The 19,401-nt window shown below is 64.9% G+C and overlaps 3 protein-coding genes across 4 annotated transcripts; 1 reads left to right on the top strand and 2 right to left on the bottom strand.

Annotated features, from left to right (window-relative positions):
• Positions 1 to 4,028: 4,028 nt before the first annotated feature.
• On the bottom strand, positions 4,029 to 5,532 carry APLNR (apelin receptor). The gene has a single exon (XM_041465114.1). It carries the CDS (start codon positions 5,366 to 5,368, stop codon positions 4,253 to 4,255), a length of 1,116 nt encoding a protein of 371 aa, XP_041321048.1. The 5' UTR covers positions 5,369 to 5,532; the 3' UTR covers positions 4,029 to 4,252.
• Positions 5,533 to 8,096: 2,564 nt separating this feature from the next.
• P2RX3 (purinergic receptor P2X 3) lies at positions 8,097 to 13,585 on the bottom strand. Its single transcript, XM_041465107.1, has 14 exons — positions 13,532 to 13,585; positions 12,376 to 13,192; positions 12,061 to 12,274; positions 11,109 to 11,244; positions 10,938 to 11,009; positions 10,800 to 10,866; positions 10,187 to 10,280; positions 10,028 to 10,105; positions 9,691 to 9,832; positions 9,024 to 9,154; positions 8,851 to 8,944; positions 8,709 to 8,774; positions 8,450 to 8,527; positions 8,097 to 8,342 (listed from the first exon to the last, which is right to left on the bottom strand). The coding sequence occupies exons 1-14, from the start codon at positions 13,583 to 13,585 to the stop codon at positions 8,229 to 8,231; spliced, it is 2,157 nt and encodes a 718-aa protein (XP_041321041.1). The 3' UTR covers positions 8,097 to 8,228.
• SSRP1 (structure specific recognition protein 1) lies at positions 13,027 to 19,326 on the top strand. Of its 2 annotated transcripts, XM_041465112.1 has the most exons (18): positions 13,027 to 13,090; positions 13,549 to 13,707; positions 13,904 to 14,089; positions 14,243 to 14,348; positions 14,806 to 14,996; positions 15,064 to 15,294; positions 15,376 to 15,479; positions 15,589 to 15,717; positions 15,877 to 16,098; positions 16,182 to 16,254; positions 16,364 to 16,372; positions 16,653 to 16,791; positions 16,884 to 16,929; positions 17,424 to 17,547; positions 17,896 to 18,066; positions 18,308 to 18,399; positions 18,510 to 18,690; positions 18,945 to 19,326. In XM_041465112.1, exons 2-18 carry the CDS (start codon positions 13,654 to 13,656, stop codon positions 19,011 to 19,013), a joined length of 2,127 nt encoding a protein of 708 aa, XP_041321046.1. In that variant the 5' UTR covers positions 13,027 to 13,090; positions 13,549 to 13,653; the 3' UTR covers positions 19,014 to 19,326. The 2 variants fall into 2 exon arrangements, with proteins under 2 accessions (XP_041321046.1, XP_041321047.1); XM_041465113.1 differs by lacking the exons at positions 13,027 to 13,090; positions 16,364 to 16,372.
• The last annotated feature ends 75 nt before the right edge of the window (positions 19,327 to 19,401 follow it).

Genomic DNA, 19,401 nt, shown 5'->3' with positions numbered 1-19,401 from the left:
AAGGATGGCACCTTCCAGGGACTGCGTCTCCCAGAGATGACATCTGCCTCCTCTTTGGGGACAAACTGGGCAGCAGCCTTGCCCTGCCCACCCTGGGGGAGGTTTGGGAGGTGGAAGGAGCTCTAAAAAGGAGAAAAATAGGAAAAAAAAGCAGAAAGCCAACGACCCTCTGTCCAGCTGGAACAGCCATGTCCCCAGTGCCTGTGTCACCTGTCCCTGGTGTCTGTGTCACCCTGTCACTGTGGGAGCACATCAGGTGGGGAGCGGGGCTGGGGTCACTTTGGGGCTGCTTTGTCCCTTCCCCTGTCCCCCATGGAGGCTGAGTACATGGGGAGGGGGGTTTGGTTTAACCCCAGCCCACCCCAAAAGGGCTCCTGCTGCACCCCAGCCCCAGCGCTGCCCCCAGGAGAGGGAACTTGGCCTCTGCCTTCTCTATTTTGTCTGGGGTTTTATTATTTTCCTTTCAGTGAGTCCAAGAACCCCCCTGCTCCACACCTCCTGCACCCCCACAACTCCTGCACCCCTGGACCTGCCACATGGGCATGGAGCATCCACCTGCATCCCACCAGCTCCTTCCTCTGCCTCACCTCATCCTCTTCTTTTTGTATTTATATTTATGTTTTGTTTTCCTTCTCTTTTGTTTCTCCTTGTCTTTTGATTTTGCTGTTTCCTTTTCTTTTCTTTTCTTTTCTTTTCTTTTCTTTTCTTTTCTTTTCTTTTCTTTTCTTTTCTTTTCTTTCTTTTCTCTTCTTTCTTTTCTTTTTCTTCTCTTTTTCTTTCCTTTTTTCCTTTCTTTTCTTTTCCTTTTTCTCTCTTCTCCCCCGACCCCGCTCTTTGTACGTTTTGTAACCGCGGGTTTTGTACCACGGGGCAATTTTTCAGCGCCAAACCTCGACAATAAAGAGTGTCAGCGCAGCCGGGGCCGGGACACGCGTGTGGCGGGGGGACACGTGTGTGTGACAGGGACGTGCGTGTGGGGGGACACTGTGCGTGTGTGACATGTGTGTGACAGACACCCGCGTGCGTGCGGCGGGCACAGGCAGCGTCCACAGCCTGCAGAAGGCATCAGCCGTGCTCTTCCCTCCAGCGCTTCCTGTTATTCCTCCGGCAGCATCTCCCGGCCCCGGCGGGGCCCAGCTGTGGCCGCCGGGTCACCTCCGCGTCCCCCCCTCCCCGGGACCCCCTCCGGGCGGGCGGGGGGACGCGGGCCCCGTCCCGCCTGGCCGGAGCCCAGAGGTCGGGCAGCAGCTGTGCCGCGTCCGGCCGCGCCGGCGGCCCCGGGGCAGCGATGGGGGCAGCGGCTGCCAGCGCCCAGCCCAGTGCCCGGGGCACCCCCGAACCCTGGCATTGCCCTGCCATCCCTCTTCCATGCACCCACCGTTCCCTTCCTCCCAGCACATCCGTCCATCCACATAATACAGTCCCACCTCCCATCCCAAACCTCCCCCACCCACCAAAACTGGCCCCCCATCTTTTCCACCCATTTTCCTCTCTCTGTCCTTCCCCTCTGTCCCCTCCTCAGTCCTGCAGGGTCACACAGGGCCCACCAGACCTTCGGGGGTCCCCTCATATTGCGGGGGGAGGGGGGGTTGGACTGGCCCCCTAAGGGGTAGCGGGTGGGTCACCCAGGACTTGGCACGGTGGCGACACACCGAGGCAGGGACCCTCCCGAAATGCCACCCCCGGCAGCCACTGCTTCCACCCCACAGTGACAAAAGTTTCTGAGCCCTGGGTGTGGTGCCAAAGCTTTCCCGCGGCTTTGGCAAATCCGAGTTTTCCCGGCACAAACGGGAGCTGCAGCCCCCCCACCCACGCGGCCCCCCCCTCCGTTTGCTTTGGGGCGGGAGGTGTGAAGGAGCCCGAGCCGGGCTGTAAACACGGAGGTCACTTCAAAGGGGACGCCCGGGGACATCCTTAGCACCACCAGATTATTTCGGCACCCCCGGGCGGGATGCGAGGCGGGGGGAGGTCGGGGGGGGGGTGGGGGGGGGGGGGGGGGGGGGGGGGGGGTGAACATCCCGTTTGGCAGCTTGGAAAAGCGCAGGGGGGGAGAGCTGCGGTGGGGAGAGGGAGGGCTGTCCCCATCCTTGCCCCAATTCCTGTCCCTAGTGCATCCATCCTCCCCGGAGCCCACTTTTACTCCCTGTGCAGAATAACCTCTGTTTTCCCAGTGTCACATTCCCACAACCACGGTTTGGGGAACCCCGGCCCTGCAGCGTCCCCAAGGCATCGCATTGTGTGCTTTGAGGGCCCCCAGGCTCCCTGAGGATCACAGCCACCCCCCACTCCCCAGCCATCCTTTCCAAGGATGCTCCCCATCCCCCCGAGCCTGCTGTCCCCCTCTATCTTCCCTCCTCATCTTCCCCAGGCACTCTCAGGAAGGCAACACCTTCCTTATCTTCTTCCGACGGGTGGTCCGGCCCTGCTGCCCCTCACCCCCAGCTCCGGCCTTGTTATTTTCTGGAGTGTCCCTGCATTTCTCCCCAGAGACTCCTCAACCAAACATTTCCCTCCTGGAAGGGAAAGGGAAATCTCCAAGACGAGGATAGAAAGTCGGCAGCTCCGTCTCCGCTGGCTGGGCGCCTGCGGCCATTTCCGCGCCCGGCGGCTGAGCCGGACAGGGGGGAGGCAGCAAAGCCGGCACCCCCACAGTGCTGGGGTGTTTGGGGGTGTGGAGGGATGGAGGGAAAGGAGGATGGTGGGATGGAGGGATGGGCAAAGGGAGGGAGAGAAGGCAAAAATCGTAGAATCATCAAGATTGGAAGACACCTTTGCGATCAAGTCCAACCATCGACCCAGCAAAGCCCCTGTAACCCCAAAACCATTAACCCACGGATGGATGGGTGGATGGATGGATGGATGGATGGATGGATGGATGGAGGAGGGGACTGTTGGACTGATGGATGAGAGACATCCAGGGGTCTCTCCGGGCTGAGAGAGCCTGGACAGCACTGGAATGTAAACACACTTGGGGACGTGTCCCTGGATGCAACATTCCCACTCCTCAAGCTCCCCCAGCCCTTAGACCAAACCAGATCCGTCTGGAAACTCCCCAAAACCCTCAAAGAGGCTCCCACCCCTCCAGCTGGGGGGTTGCAGTCCCCAGCCCCGTGGCCACCCCCTCTGTTCCCTCTCTCTGGACAAAGGACTGTCCCCGCACGGGGAGGCTGTGGGCGGTGGCCCCCAAACACGGTGGGGGCCGGCAGGAAGGCAGAGGCAGCTCCCCCGACGGGAAGCATCCCAAGGAACCCAGTAATGATCCCGCATCCTTTCCAAGAGAGAACAAAGGCTGAGGAGATAGCATAGTTCATCACCGATAAATGAAGGATGTAAATAGCAAATAGGGGGAAGATTTATTTCGAGCAGAGCCTCAGGAAGCGGCGGGGGCTGGGGTGGGGGGGGGAAATGGGACAGGAGCCATTTGGTGGCTCATCCAAATCCTGCTTGGGGTGAGCCGGGGTCCTGCCCGGTGCCCAAACCTCCCATCAATGCCCAGGGGGTCCTGTGTCCCTCTTCATTCCCGGAGGGTCCCCTGTCCCCAGCTGCACCCGGGGGGTCCCATGTCGCCACCCCTCAGGTTTGGGTGTTTCACAGCACCAGGTCCCGTTTGCACTCCCAGGTGAGTCACACAGGGCTCATCCCAGCCTCAGATAAGGAAAACAGCCCCAAAATGGGATTTGGGATTTCAGTGCTGCCGCCTGATACAATCACGGCTGGGGGGCTGGGGCAGGCAGGTGCCCACCCCACGGGGTCAAACACCCCCATCCCAGTGCTGCAATGCCCTGAAGGGTTGGGATGGAGGTTTTTCTGCATTTCCCAAAGTGTTGCTGAGGAAGAGACCAGAAGAATCCGTCCCAAGCAGAAATGCCCAACAGTGCACACACCCCCCCCCCACACACACACACTGTGCCCCCGCTCATGGACACCCTCCATCCTCCATACCCCCACCCCTCCATCCTCCCTTCCACCACATCCCCCCAGCCCCCCGAGGGAACTGCGCACACCCCGCTCCTTTTTTAACCAAAATTCATTTATTTGTCACAAAACACAAAGCCCTGGGGGTGCCGGGGTAGCCGCCCCCGTCCGAGCCCCCCAGGGGCTCCTCCCCGGCCGTGCCTCAGTTTCCCCTTCCCGCGAGCAGGGCTTTCCAGCGGGGGATCCCCAAAGCAAGCCAGGCTTTGGGTCAAGGCGGAGGGGGTGCTCCCCCCGAGTAGACCAGCTCGGGGGGCGCCGGGGGCGGTCGGGGAGGGGCTCAGGAGCGGAAGAGCGTTTCCTGGGTGGCGGGGTCCAGCTTGCCCCCCGGGCCGGGGCCCCCCTTGCCGCCGGGGGGGTGGCTGTGCCCCGAGGAGTAGCTGGCGGAGCGCTCGGGGCCGGGGCCGGGGGTCCGGCAGCAGAGGAGGGCGGCGCAGGCGTGGCGGAAGCGGGGGTCGAAGAAGGCGTAGAGGAAGGGGTTGAGGCAGCTGTTGATGTAGGCGATGCCCGTGCAGTAGGGATGGAGGTTGTTGAGGAAGGTGTGGAAGGCGCAGGACCAGGGCAGCACCTCCAGGTCCATCAGCACGTAGAGGGTCTTGACCAGGTGGAAGGGCAGCCAGCAGCCCCCGAAGGCGGCCACCAGCACCGTGATGATGGTGAGCAGGCGCTTGCGCTTGCGGGGCCCCTCGGCCCGCTCCCGGCGGAAGTGAGTGGCCACGGTGCGGGCGATGAAGAAGTAGCAGGTCAGCATCACGGCGAACGGGGCCACGAAGCCCAGGGCGGTGGAGGAGAGCCCCAGCCCCACCTCCCAGGCGCCCTCCGTGCCCTGCGCCGCCAGCTCCCCGTAGTCCATGTAGCAGGTGATCTTGGTGTCCCCGCCGATGGCGGCCGCCCGCCGCAGCACCAGGGCGGGCAGGGCCAGCAGGGCGGCCAGCAGCCACAGCAGCACGGTGGCCACCAGCCCGCTGACCCGCGAGCGCAGCTTGGCGGTGGCCAGCGGCCGCACGATGGCCAGGTAGCGGTCGAAGCTGAGGCCGGTCAGGCAGAAGACGCTGGCGTACATGTTGACGAACACCAGGTAGCTGCTGACCTTGCAGGCGGCCGTGCCGAAGGGCCAGTGGTAGCCCAGCCAGGCGTAGGCGGCCCAGAGGGGCAGGGTGACCACGAAGGTGAGGTCGGCCACGGCCAGGTTGGCGATGAAGGTGTCGGCCGAGCGCCGGCGGTCGCGGCCGCCCTTGAAGACGGTCCAGAGGACCAGCCCGTTGCCGGTGGTGCCCAGCAGGAAGACCAGCAGGTAGATGGTGGGCAGCAGGGCCAGCGAGGGGCCCCACTCCGCGTACTCGCAGTCCGTATCATTGTCGAAGCCGTAGGTGTAGGCGTCCGTCGCCTCCTCCATCCCGGCGGCGCTGGGCTCCGCTCCGCTCAGCTCATCCCGGGCTCACCCGCTGCTCCGGCCCCTGAGCGAATCCCACCGCGTTACCTCCCCTTCCTCCTCCTCCCCGCCCTCCTCCTGGAGGGGACGGGCAGGACAGGGCAGGAGGCAGGGCCGGGGGGAGCCCCCGTGGGAAACTTCGCAGCTCCCCCCACCTCCATCTGGCTCCTTCCCGGGGGGTTTTACCGAGCTCTCACCCGCGTGTCAACGCGCCGACCCCCGAGATAACCCCGGCCCCGCCACGCCCGGGGGGTTTGGTCGCCCACCGCGGTGGCGCTGGGTGCTGGGATCCGGCTGTGGGGAGCTCAGGAGCGGGGGGGCTTCAGCCAGCATTTGGGGTTTCACCTCGGGGCGCCGCATTCAGCGCCGGGGTGTCACACATCGGGGCTGCATTTCGCACGGGCAGTGTCACATCGGGCACTTGGCAGCAGGGGGGTCGCACTAGGGGTTGGTGTCACATTGGGGGGAGTGGCACCGCGGCGGGGGGAGAGTGTGCATTTGGCATTTTGCATTTGGCGCTTGGGATTCCCCGTTTTGCCTCGCTGTGCACACAGCGGTGGCTCCGGGGGGTCCCCCAGCGCCGGGGCCCCACTTTGAGCACAACGTGCCGAGGAGATTTATACACTTACCAAAAATCCAGGGCGGGGAGGGGGGTTCTGGGACCCCCCACGCTGTAAAAAGACCATTTTAGGGCAGCAGCTGCCGCAGGACCGGCTGCCACCGGAGCTCTCGGTGTGTCCCAGCTCCGCGGGTTGCTCATGGAGCCGGACGCGGGCAACGCTGAGCCAAGAGGGAACAAACTTTCCCCCCCCCCGATAAATAAACATTGGGGGGAGGAGGGAAGCCCCCCGACGTGGTCTGGGACTGTCCCACTGGGACTGAACTCTCACCGCTCCAGCTCTGGGGAAAAGAACCGAAGAGGCAGAGCGGGACTTTGCAGAGTGAGGTCTGAAGAGCCCCAAATCCACCGGGACACGCAGGGGGGGCTGGGCTGGGGCCTGGGCTGGGGCTGTAGGGGGGGATTAAGCCCGGTATGGGCTGTGGGAAGGGGCAGATTTAACACCCGAGTGCAGGGACAGAGATTGGGGGGGGGGCACAGAGCCCCCGGGACCCCCCGCTGGCCCAGTGGGGCCCTTCTACCAGCAAAGAGGTGTAAAGGAGGGGTTGTGGGGGGAATTCAGGGGCTGAAATGGGGGGAGAGCTCACAGGAGCCTCCAAAATGAGGCAGAGTGGTGTAGGGGGCAAAGGGACTAGTAAATGTGGGTGCAGGTTAGGGAGCCCCGGGGGCGGGGACACCAAACCAGAACCCAGAGCTGCAGTGCCAGCCGGGAGAGCAAACCAGGGCTGAATCAGGCTGGAGATAAGGAGCGATCCCGTACCTCAGTGCCGGGGCAGCCGCCATGCGGGGAGAGAGGTATTAAACCCCAAAACTGCTGAAACTGGTGGCAGAACCTCGAGGGTGCCCAGTTCCAGTTCAAATCCCAAACTGGATGAGGAAGGGCCGGAACCCCGCAGGCACCAGCACAGACACGGCTCGAGCCTTTCCGCTAATTAGCAACATTAACGGGGAAACACCGGCACTGCTAATGAGCCCCCCGGGATCGCAGCCAGGCTCCCCGGGCTGCTCCCGCCCTGGCCGGAGCCCCGTTAATGAGCAGGACCGCTAATGAGCAGTTCTATTAATGACTATTAATAACGCTCCCAGCTATCTGTGTCCTAATTGGAACACGGCACAAGTATCCATTTCCAGTCGCCACACACGAATCCGTTTCCAGTCTCTCCCCTTCCCAAAAAACTGCGGGTTGAGTGTCCCGGTCACCCCCTCGCTGTCCTGAAAGCTGGGATGGCTCGTCCTCGGTGCCACCCAGGGGGTCTCGGCGCCGGGGAAGGAGCCCCCCAGGCTGGGTTTGTGGTGGCCACGGGTGGTGGGTGGGTGGCCAGGGCTGGGCTGATAAGGAATCCGCGGGGCTGATAAGGAGCCCCGCTATCTGCAGCGGGGGGAGGGCAGGAGCCGCTCTCCCTGCGGGGCGGGGGCTGCCCTGGGCACCAGCGAGGGGCTTCGGGACCCTCGTTCCTCATTCCCAGGAGTGAACCCCAGGACTCGGCACCAGGGCTCCATTGGGAACAAGCCAGGCTCAGGGCTCCCTCTGCACTGGCTCTGCAGGGGGATTGGGGTGGGAGCCCCCACGGAATGGGATGGAGAGCCAGACCTCACCCCCGCCACCCCGAGCAGGAAGGGCAGCGCTTGGCCCTGCACGAGGAGGGATCCGGGAGCTTCCTCCGAATCCGCAGAGTTACTCACATCCGACCGAGGAAGTGACACCCCTAGGGCACAGCTCCCGTCCCTCTGTGCCCCTTCCACGGGCTGCGCCGCGGGCACAGCGCTCCTCCTGTTGGCAGCTCCCCCCGCGGTGTCCCCCGTCCCAGGGACAGCGCCCTGACCCTCTTCCCTCTGCTCCCACACCCCAACCCTGCCCGTCGGCCCCCCAAAACCGCCCCGCGCCCCCCCAAGGCTGGACACGGAGGGGTGCTGCGAGCCAGGGGTTTATTGGGGGGGTGCAGCCCCCGGCGTGGGGTGGCAGGGACAGGGAGGTGCTGGGGGCAAGGGACAGGGCTGGGGCACCTCCTGGGGACACTGGGATGTAATGGGACAACCCGGGGTGGGCACTGGGGACAGTCAGATGCTGATGGGGCTCACAGGGGGAGCACTGGAGACTGGGCGGGCAGTGGGAGCCTGACGGGGGTCCCGGCGAGCCCCTCAGCAGGCCGTGGGCTGCCCCACAGCGGGGTGCACAGGCGGGGGGCTGCCACATGGCCCCCGGGGCTAGAGGCCGAGGGAGAAGGTGCCCGAGTCGGTGGATTGCTTGTCCCGGGAGCAGGTCCCCAGCGCTCCGGGGGGACACGCTGAGGGGGTGGCGGGCACGCCGGCCTCTGACACCTGTGGGGCAGGGGACGGGCACTGGGTGAGTCCCTGCAGCCGGGGGGGGCCGATCGAGCCCTTCGGAGGTGTCCCCATCCCCAGGGCACCCCGGCCCCACGTCTGACCTCCTCGAACTTGCGGGCCTTGTAGTGCTCAGCGCCCTTGAGGAAGTTGAGCAGGATGATGTCGCACAGCACTGTGCCCTGGGTGCAGCAGCGTTGGTGTGGGGAGGCCCCGCACTGTGGAGCACCCCCGCACCCCCACAGAGCCAGGCTGCTGCCACCCTGCAGCCGTGCTCTGTCCCCATGCCCCGTGGCCGTGGGATTTCCCCCTTGTGCCCTGGGAGGTGTCACCACTCCGGGGCTGAGAACGTCCCCAACTCACCACACCGATGGAGGTGAAAGCAGCCACCGTGTTGATGAGGGTGGGAACGATGCCGAACTTCCCGGCCTGGGGGAGCAGAGCCCTGGTTGGCCGGAGTCCCCGAGCCCCCTGTGACCCCGCGAGTCCCCTGCCCCACACGTACACTGCCATACACCAGGACATCAAAGCGGATCCCGAAGGCCTTGATGAGGGTGCGGCGCTCGGAGCCATCAGGCCAGCGGTAGTACCTGGCGTGCCTGCGGTGACACGGGGACATGGGGACAGGAGCCATGCCAGGCAGTGCACGCCCCTGTGCTGTGCGTGTCCTGGCAATACCTGAAGTTGTATCCAGGGGCAGGGGTCCGGGCCAGGCTGTCCAGGCGGGTGAAGGAGTAGCGGGGCAGGCAGCGCTCCCAGGCCCGGTCCAGGTCACACACCCACCCGATCTTGATCCCCAGCACCCCCCCCTGCCCCAGCCCTGCATCAGCACCACGGACCCTGGCCCCATGGTGCCAGGTCCCCACAGTTTCAGAGTCCTGCATCCCACGGCCCTGTGCTCCATGTCCTATGAAGCCACATCCCACATTCCCATCTCCCCAAGCTCCACATCCCCCTGCACCCCATGTGTCACATCTCCATGTCTGTACACCCCATGTCCCCGTGTCCCACATCCCAAACCCCATCCATGTCCCTGTGTCAAGCCCCACATCATCACTCTGTCCCGTGTTCCCGTATCCCCATGTCCTGTTCCCAGCATCCCTCATTGCTCCATCCTGTGTCCCCATGTTATGCAAGCCCATGTCCCCATCTTCCATGTCCACATCCCACCACCTCATATCCCCCCATCCCATGTCCCCATGTCCCCACATCCCACATCCCATGTCTCTGTGTGCCCAAGTCCCACGTCCCTATGCCCTTACATCCCACCTGCTTGTACCCCTGTGTCTCCACACCCACCCCATTCTCCCCCCGTGCCTCCCATGTCCCCTGTGTCCCTGCTCACGGTGGCAGCCAGCGCAGGGAAGTCCTGCCCAGCCAGACGTGCCACGTCCCCCAGGCGCAGGATGGGGCACAGGGGCTGCAGCTGTGGGTGGAAGCGACACCGGCCCAGCTCCGCCCCACTGCCAGGGGGTGGCAGGTTGGTCCTGGGGACACAGCGGGACACGGGGGACACAGAGGGTTGTGCCATCAGGCAGCAGTCTGGGGTTCACGGACCCCCATCCCAGTGTCCCCCCACCATCTTGTGTCTGTGTCCCCATGTCCCCTGTCCCCGTGTCCCTGTGTTACCCCACCCCTGTCCTCATGTCCCCCCGTGTCCCCCCGTGGCTTGTGCCACTCACTTCTCAAAGCCAAAGAGCGGGAAGCGAATGCTGTTCTTGATGAGGAGGGTGAAGTTCTCAGCTTCCAGCATGATGGGGCTAGAGAAAGGGGGGTGACACTGAGGACATGGCAGGAGGCATGTCCCCTGCTCCTCCCTATGTCCCCCTGGCGCCACTTACACATCAACGGTGTCCACCTCGGGCGGGCACCAGCCCTGGATCTCACAGGTGCGCAGGGTCGCGTTGTAGGGGACACAGCGCCCTGTCAGCAGCCCTGGGACCCCTAACCCTGTCAGCACACCTGGGACCTCGGCCCCCTGAGCTCTGTCACCACCCCTGGGACCCCTCTACTCTGTCAGTACCCTCGGGGACATCCCTGAGACCCCAGACCCCCGTCAGCACCCCTGGGACCCCCGAACTGCTTTCAGTACCCTCGAGAGCACCCCTGAGACCCCAGACCCCCGTCAGCACCCCTGGGACCCCTGGACCACTTTCAGCATCTCTGCCAGCACCCCTGAGACCCCAGACCCCCGTAGGTACCCCTGGGACCCCCGGACCGCTCTCAGTACCCTCGGGAGCGCCCCTGAGACCCCTGATCCCCCAGGGATCCCTGGAGCCCCTTTGGCACCCCTGGGACCCTGAACCCCCGGCTCCCCCAGACCTCCAGCTCCCGCATCAGAGCCCCGGGCCCCCCCAGCCCCCTGAGCCCACCGAGGGTCCCTCACTCCCGCCCATGGTGGCTCCCCCCGGTCCCTCGCCCCCCTCAGCCCCCGTTCCCACCGGGGTCCCTCACCGTTGCTCGTGCCCGGGCTCAGCTCCCGGCAGTCCCGGTCCGCCGAGCAGTGGAACGCGGCTTCGCTCTGCGGGGCGGGGGTCAGCGGGCGGGGGGCTCATCGAGGGGTCCCCCCGAGCGCCCCCTGCCCCCCCGCACCTCCGGGCACACGCCCTGCGCCTGGTCCTCGGTTCGGATCTGCTTGGTGACCACCACGAACACCGAGGTGCCCTGCGGGACGTCTCTGTCACACGACCCGTCCGGGGAGGAGGGAACCGGGCGGGGGTGGCCCCGCGCCCCTCAGCGACCCCTCCGGTCCCCGGTCCTCACCTGGGGGGGCGTGACGTAGTCGGCCGTGTCCATCACCTGCCCCGCGTAGCGCCCCACGCCCTTCACCTTGGTGACCACGGAGGACTCGATGGCGGTGTCCCGCACCTGGTACGCTTTCTCATGGAGGAACACCCAGCTGGGACAGCACCGCGGGTGACGCTGGGGACAGCCACCCCCGGACACCACCGGCACCCCCCGGGCCCCTCCTGCCTCCCCCGGCACCCCCGGACCTGCCCGTGAATCCCGGCCCCCGGAGCTGCCAGCGCCAGCAGATGCCGGTCCCCGACAGCCACTAGTGATCCCTCCGCCGGTGGCTGCTGTCACCCCGGGAGCACTCGGGGACAGGGACCCCAGAGCGGGTCATCGCCATCTGTCATCCCCTGGGGCCGAGCGGCTTGGCTTCTCTGCCCCTCGGTGTCACCCACGCTGTTCCCTTCCCGTCATCCACCCGAGACGCTCTCCTGGCTGTCCCCCTTGTGTCACCCGTAACGACACCTTGCTGTCCCCATCATGTCACCTGCGCTGCCACCCTCCTGTCACCCGCAGCGGCACGCTCTCTGGCTGTCCCCCTTGTGTCACTCGCACCGATATCCTCTGTCCCGCCTTGTCAGCCGGCACACTCTCCCGGCTGTCCCCATCGTGTCACCTGCTCCGGCACACCTGAATTCCCGGCACTGGCACATTGTCACCCGCTCTCCCGTCCCTGCTCTGCTCCATCACCCCCTACTCCCGGCCTGGCCACCCCCTGACCCCGCACCGCCGCCCGGTGTCCCCTCGCTGTGACGCTGCTGCCACACGCCGTCACCCCCGGGTGTCACCTGCAGCAGCAAGTGGCAGTCACCGCGCTGCCGCCGTGCCGGGAAGGGGCTCGGGGGTGTGTCCCGGGGGATGTCCCGGGGTCGGGTGTCCCAGAGGTGCCCGTGGGTTGTCCCGGGGCTGCCGGGGGGCTCACCCGACGAAGTAGGCGAGGATGAGGAGCTGGACGCCGCGGTTGACGACGCCCACCACCCAGCTCTTCACCACCACCGACTTGGTGGTCTCGTAGGAGAAGAAGTCGCTCACCCAGCGGGTGCGGGAGCGCTGGAGGGACATGGGCAGCGCGGGGGGCGGCCGGCGACCGGGCTGCGGGCAGGGCAAGGCGGGGCTGCGGGCAGGGCACGGCGGGGCTGCGGGAACCGGGGGGGATGCGGGATGGGCAGGGCAGGGCTGCGGGCAGTGAATGGGGATCCGGGCAGGGCAGGGCGGGCGCGGGTGCAGGCAGGGGTACCGGCAGGGGCGCGGGCAGGGTGCGGGTACCGGAGGGTGTGGGCAGCACCCGCAGGGGTGCGGGCAGCGAGGGCGGTGCGGGCGGGCGGAGGCGGGGGCAGGGCCCGGGGGGACGGGAGGGGTCGCCCCCCCGTTCCTGGGGGGATGGAGGGGTGCAGGCAGGGTCCTTCCCCGGGCTCGCTATGGGGGGGAGCCCCAAATGGGGGATCCATGCGGGCACGGGGGAGCCCCGCCCGGGGGTGCACGTGGGGGGTGCGCCCCAGCCTGGGGATGCCTGGTTTGGGGAGACACCCCGGCACGGGAGCAGGAGGGGGGTGCCCCGTGCGTGCGGTTTCGGGGGTGCCCCGCTCTGGGCCGCCCCGTTGTCCGGTTCCAACACTTTGGGGCGCCCCGGCTTTGGGGGGAGGGTTGTCCCCACACCAGGTGACGTCACGGGGCTCGCCCCGTGCTGGCCAATGGGGTCTCTCCCCCTTCTCTCTGTGGTTCTGCGCGGGGCACAACGGCGGCTGGGGGGCGGGGTCCCGGCCGCTTTGGCCCCGCCCCTCCCCTCGGTGGGCGGGGCCGCTCGTAGCGCGGCGGAGCGCGCTGCACGGGCCCGCCCCGTCGCCAGGGGACGCCAGCGCGGACCGGCGCCATGGCGGAAGTCGCGCGACTTCCGGCGGCGGCGGCTCCGCGCGGTTCGCGCTGCGCAGGCGGGAAAAGCGGCGGCGGCAGCGGTGCGGGGGGGCCGGGGGGGCTTGCCGGGGGATGGGGGGTGTCTGCGTCTCGCGGGGGGAGCCCGGAGTCAGGGCAGGCCGGGCTGGGATGGGGGAACGGGCCTGAGATGGAAGTAGGCTCGGTGCGGGTGGGCAGGCCTGGGGTTGGGGGGAGGCCCGGGCGCTCAGGCTCGGAAGGAATTTGGGGGTGCGGTGGGTGGCTTGGGGTGCGGAGAGGCCGTATGAGGGAGGGGAAGGGCTTGGGTGGGAGGATTCGAGAGGTGCGATGACACAGCTGTGGCCCAGGGCTGCAGGAAGGGCAGCTGGGCCACGGCACAGCCGGGGAAGGGGCGAGGTGGGCCGGGGCTCGCCCCGTCAGTGAGCCAGGGGCCGCCGCGAGAGGCAGCGTGCGGGGCCGGGGCGGGGGCAGCCTGGGGGGCAGGTTTGGTTTTGGGGGCTCACCCGCTGTCCTCCCACAGGTGCCGTGAGTGACTGCTCTGCCGCTGCCCCGGGCATGCCGGGCTGGGGGGGCTGCTGAACCCCCCTGAGATCGTCCCCGTCCCCTCCCACAGCCCGCAGCCGCCATGGCAGACACGCTGGAGTTCAACGAGATCTACCAGGAGGTGAAGGGGTCCATGGTAAGCGAGGGGACACGGGGATGGCCCCAGGGGCGCTTCCAGCGTTGGGGTGTGGATGGGGGGAGCGAATGCTGTGTGGTGAGGAGAGTGTGGGGGATGAAGCTGTGGGGGGTTGGTGGTGGGGGTGCCTGGAGCACCCAACGGGGCCATGGTTCCTCCATGGTTCCACGGGACCTCATGCCCAGCTCTCCCACAGAACGATGGGCGGCTGCGGCTGAGCCGGCAGGGCGTCATCTTTAAGAACAGCAAGACAGGCAAGGTGGACAACATCCAGGCCTCAGAGCTGGCCGAGGGCGTGTGGCGGCGCGTGGCGCTGGGGCATGGCCTCAAGCTGCTCACCAAGAACGGCCATGTCTACAAGTATGACGGGTTCCGGGAGTCGGTGAGTCCCTGTTCCCTGCTCCCGCTGTCCCAGATCCAGCTGTGCTCCCTGCCAGCCCCAGAACAGCTCTGCCCCCTCCAGGGGCTGTGTGTCACCCGGGGCTCTGGGCACTGCTGGTTCCTGACGGTGTTGCCTCCCTCTTGCCCAACGCAGGAATTTGACAAGCTCTCAGATTTCTTCAAGGCCCACTATTGCCTGGAGCTCGCAGAGAAGGATCTGTGTGTGAAGGGCTGGAACTGGGGCACAGTGAGGTTTGGAGGTGAGTTCCAGTGGCAGCCTGAGACCGTGGGGTGGGATGTTCCCACCAGTGTGGCTGTTCTGCTGCCGCAGCCATTCCCTTAGGAGCAGCTGCTTTCTAGGGATGTCCTCAGGGACAGTGAGGATATTTGCCATCTCAGGAGAGCAGGAGGACCCTGAATCCCAGGGGGCCATGTTTGATGTGGAATCTGCACGTTTGCTGTTCTTTAGGGAGCCTGGGGAGCTGGTGGGTTTGCCTCCAGCTCTGGGACCCAGGACAGACAGTTCCTTTTTGTGTGTTTCTGATCAGTGTCAATTGCCAGGGATGCCGCTGGAAGGGAGAAAGCCTGGAAATTTTGGAGGGTGGGAATGCCGTGATGAGAGCAGAGGCACTGCTGGATTTTGGGAGAGGAGCGAAACCGTGGCTGGAGATGGGATTTGTGGGGCACAGCTCTGAGCTGGCTGTGATGTCCCCGCAGGGCAGCTGCTGTCCTTCGACATCGGGGAGCAGCCGGTGTTCGAGATCCCGCTCAGCAACGTGTCCCAGTGCACCACGGGCAAGAACGAGGTGACGCTGGAGTTCCACCAGAACGATGACGCCGAGGTCTCCCTCATGGAGGTCCGGTTCTACGTGCCCCCCACCCAGGAGGACGGCGTGGACCCCGTGGAGGTGCGTGGGGCCGGCAGGAGGGCGGGGGCTGGCGGCGAGGGACCCTTTGTGACCGCTTCCCTGGCAGGCCTTCGCCCAGAACGTGCTGTCCAAGGCGGACGTGATCCAGGCCACCGGAGATGCCATCTGCATCTTCCGGGAGCTGCAGTGCCTGACGCCGCGCGGGCGCTACGACATCCGCATCTACCCCACCTTCCTGCACCTGCACGGCAAGACCTTCGACTACAAGATCCCCTACACCACCGTGCTGCGCCTCTTCCTGCTCCCGCACAAGGACCAGCGCCAGATGTTCTTCGTGGTGAGTGGGAATGGCTCAGCCCTCCCCATTGGGGGTGGTTTGGCGGGGGTTTCCTGTCTTCACCTCCTCTTCTCTTTCCAGATCAGCCTGGACCCCCCGATAAAGCAAGGCCAGACCCGCTACCACTTCCTGATCCTGCTCTTCTCCAAGGATGAGGACATCTCCCTGACCCTCAACATGAATGAGTGAGCTCTCCGATGCCACGCCGCTTCCCAGACCCCTCCCTGGATCCTGAGGGAGCTACTTACACCCCAGACCCCTGTTCTCACCTCTGCCCTCTTTCCCTCCACACAGGGAGGAGGTGGAGAAGCGCTTTGAGGGGCGGCTCACCAAGAACATGTCAGGGTCCCTCTATGAGATGGTCAGCCGGGTGATGAAGGCGCTGGTGAACCGCAAGATCACCGTGCCTGGAAACTTCCAGGGGTGAGCAGCTGCAGGGCCAGTTCCTCTCTTCCCACCCCATTCCCATGGCCAGGGGGAAGGGGCTCTCTGTGTGATTCATGCTGGGGAGCAGGGCCTGTCAGCCAGGGCTGGGCACAGGGAGGACATTTGTCCCCACGGATAGCAGTGTTTGTCCTGCAGACACTCTGGAGCCCAGTGCATCACCTGCTCCTACAAGGCCAGCTCAGGGCTGCTGTACCCGCTGGAGAGGGGCTTCATCTACGTGCACAAGCCCCCGGTGCACATCCGCTTCGACGAGATCTCCTTCGTCAACTTCGCCCGCGGCACCACCACCACCCGCTCCTTCGACTTCGAGATCGAGACCAAGCAGGGCACCCAGTACACCTTCAGCAGCATCGAGAGGTGGGTGTGGGCTGTGGGGCCAGCCTGGCTGTGCCCACCGGGGCTCCCTGGCACCCCCGGCCCGACCGTGCCCTCTCCCACAGGGAGGAGTACGGGAAGCTCTTTGACTTCGTCAATGCCAAGAAGCTGAACATCAAGAACCGGGGCCTGAAGGAGGTATCAACCACACGGGGCCAGGCTCCTGCCCGCTGGCACTGCCCTCTCCCAGAATCCAGCTGCTTTTCCCTCCTTTTTTCACCTCTCTTTTCTCTCCTTGCCCTTGTAGAGGAAAAAGGTCCGTGCGATATCCCTTCCTCTTTCTCCTCCTCCTCCTGGTGCAGGTTTCCTGTGCATGGCCGTGGTGGTCTCTGACTAACCCAGTAACCCCAGTGTGGTGTGCGAGGGCCCCCCTAACCCCCATAACTGCTCTGCCCCTCTCTCCGGGGCCCTGAGGGGGGATGGAGGGGACATGGCTGTGTCTGTGCCCTGGCCTGTGCATGCCCAGGGCTGTGCTCACCCAGGGCTGTGTTCCAGAGGGGAGCACAGGGAGCAGCTCTCATCCCACCTCTCTGCAGGGAATGAAGCAGAGCTATGATGAATATGCTGACTCTGACGAGGACCAGCACGATGCCTACTTGGAGAGGATGAAAGAGGAGGGCAAGATCCGGGAGGAGAATGCCAATGACAGCAGTGATGGATCTGGGGAGGAGACAGGTGAGGGCTGGGGCTGTGAGGGACTGCCATGGTGCTCCAGCTCCTGCTCCCCATGATGATCTGAAGCACTGAGCCCTCACTTTCTCCTCCAGACTCATCCTTCAACCCTGGAGAAGAGGATGATGACGTAGCTGAAGAGTGAGTAGAGGCCAGGCAAGACTCTATCCAAAAGCCCCATAGGAAGGTGCTGTTCTAGGGCTGTGTGAGCATTGAGAGATGCTCACAGCATGACTGGGATCACCTGGATTTGGGAATGTACAGCCGTGGGTTTGGGAATGTTGGTCAGCTGGGGCAGTTCTGGGCTCACTTCATTGTAATGACATCAGGCAGTATGAGAAAGTTCTGGAAGGGCTCCAGGGGAGGCCTTGGCTGCACTTTTCGGGAAAGAGAACAGTTGGGAGGAGAGTTAAAGCCCCAGGCTGGGGTGAGGATGGGTGGGAGTCGTGGGGGGAGCTTGAAGCTGAGCCCTGGCGCCATGAGAGCTCCGAGTGTCCAGGAAGCGGAACACAATGAGCCGCGTTCGTGGAAGGCCACTCCCCTGAGGGCTGTAACGGGAGCAGGGCAGCTCCAGCCCGGGAAGCCTCAGGGCTGTGGTGTCTGGGGGCAGCTCTGAGGCTGGTGCCCCTGTGCAGGTTCGACAGCAACGCCTCGGCCAGTTCCTCCAGCGGCGATGGCGACAGCGACCGCGACGACAAGAAACCGGCCAAGAAGGCCAAGATCGTCAAGGACCGCAAGCCCCGCAAGAAGCAGCCGGAGGTGAGGGGCTGCTGTGCGAGCAGGACCAGCTCCTGGAGCGGGGTCAGGCAGGTCACAGCCCCACCTCAGCCTCTGCAGCACTCACCAGTGCCCTGGCCAGAGCTGTTGTCTGCCCTGGTGTTGCTGCCTCCAGATGGGTCCAGGCCGAGCCTCTCCCAAGGGCATGTTTTTCCCATGCCCAGCCTATCCTGGTTGTTGTCTGGCTGTTCTCCAGCAGCCTGACCTGCAGCTGTGACCCTTCAGCCCCACTCCCAGGGATTGGTGGGGACTGCAGAGGCAAGCAGAGCCCGGTCCTGAGGTGTTGGGTGAGGGGTGCATTGGGCTTCCACAGTGTTCTCTACCTCCCAGAGCAAGAAGGGGAAGGATCCGAACGCTCCCAAGCGCCCAATGTCAGCCTACATGCTCTGGCTGAATGCCAGCCGGGAGAAGATCAAGTCGGACCACCCTGGCATCAGCATCACTGATCTGTCCAAGAAGGCTGGGGAGCTCTGGAAAGCCATGTCCAAGGAGAAGAAGGAGGTGAGGGATGGGAGGCCCAGGGTAGAGCTGGGCCTGGTACAGGAGGGGAGGCTGGCTATGGAAGGCCCTTCCTTGCTCCTGGGAGCCTGGAGTTGCACAGATGGGGAGTTGGGAAGGGGTGGGGACATCCTCAGGCTGGTGAGCTGGGTAATCAGAAGTGGGAGCAGGGTGGGGTGCAGGTGGGTGCTGGAGGATGGTGGAGGAGGAGGGGGGCCTTGCTGACCTTGTGCTCTGGCTGCAGGAATGGGATCGGAAGGCGGAAGATGCCAGGCGGGACTACGAGAAGGCCATGAAGGAATACAGTGTGGGCAGCAAGGCCGACAGCCACAGGGGGTGAGTGTGCTGGCAAGGGGTGGCAGGGCTTGGCCCCCAAAATCGGGCTGCTCCCAGGGCCAGCCAGGTAATGTGGCTCTTCTCCCCTCTGCTCACCCAATCCTGTGCAGGGAGAGGTCGAAGAAGAAGAAGAAGAAGCAGGAGAAGCAGGTGAAGGGGAAAGGGGACAAGAAAGGTGCCACCTCCAAATCCTCATCCTCCAAGTCCCCGGCTAAGGGCATGAGTGACAGCTTCAAGAGCAAGGAATTCGTGTCCAGCGATGAGAGCTCCTCTGCAGAGAGCAAGAAGGAGGTGGGGGTCACAACTGGGGGAGGTGCTGGTCCCTCTTCCCTGGGGAACAACTGTCTGGGAGGGCCCCAGCCTCTCTTCCTTGGGGAGCATCCTGCTGGTTTCTGCTGGAGAGGCTGGGTCCTTCTGGTACTTCATGTCCTTGGGGACATCCCTCGGTGTGTCCCCAAGTCACCACCACCACCCTGTCCCCGCTGTGGTGCGGGATACTGCCCTGCCTTCATTGTCCCCTGCTGACTTTTGTCCCCCGCCTGCAGGACTCGGAGGACGAGGGAGCTGCCAGCCCGCCCCCCAGCTCAGAGGACTCTGCCTCGGGCTCGGATTAGCGCCATCCCAGCTGGCTCCAGGCTGGATCCCAGAGGAGAGGACTGGGCGGGCCAGCCCCGCGGCAGGGACCAGGGTCCCGGGCTCTGGATGGCTCCCACCCAGGAGCAGGGCCAGGTTCCCCTGTCCCCCCAGCACCCCGTGGTGGCAGGAGGTGCCTCCTCAGTCCCTCACGGGTGTATCCCATCAGTTTATTTTTTCTAAACACTTGGGTTTCTCTCCTTTCCTTCCCTCGCTGGTTTTTTTTTGGTGTTGTTTTTTTGTATTTTGGGTCTGTTCACATGGCAACTCGGGTTGAATAAAAAAAAAAACCCACTGATGGTGTTTGTGTGGGTGTGGGGCTGGCTCCCCCATCCCTCCTTCCTTCCTGCAGCCATCCGGGAGCTCATT

Source organism: Pyrgilauda ruficollis, unplaced genomic scaffold (assembly GCF_017590135.1).
Source record: "Pyrgilauda ruficollis isolate IOZ18807 unplaced genomic scaffold, ASM1759013v1 scaffold187, whole genome shotgun sequence".
Lineage (NCBI taxonomy): Eukaryota > Metazoa > Chordata > Aves > Passeriformes > Passeridae > Pyrgilauda > Pyrgilauda ruficollis.
The sequence above is the reverse complement of the archived record's forward strand: the minus strand, read 5'-3'. Positions and strand labels throughout refer to the sequence as shown.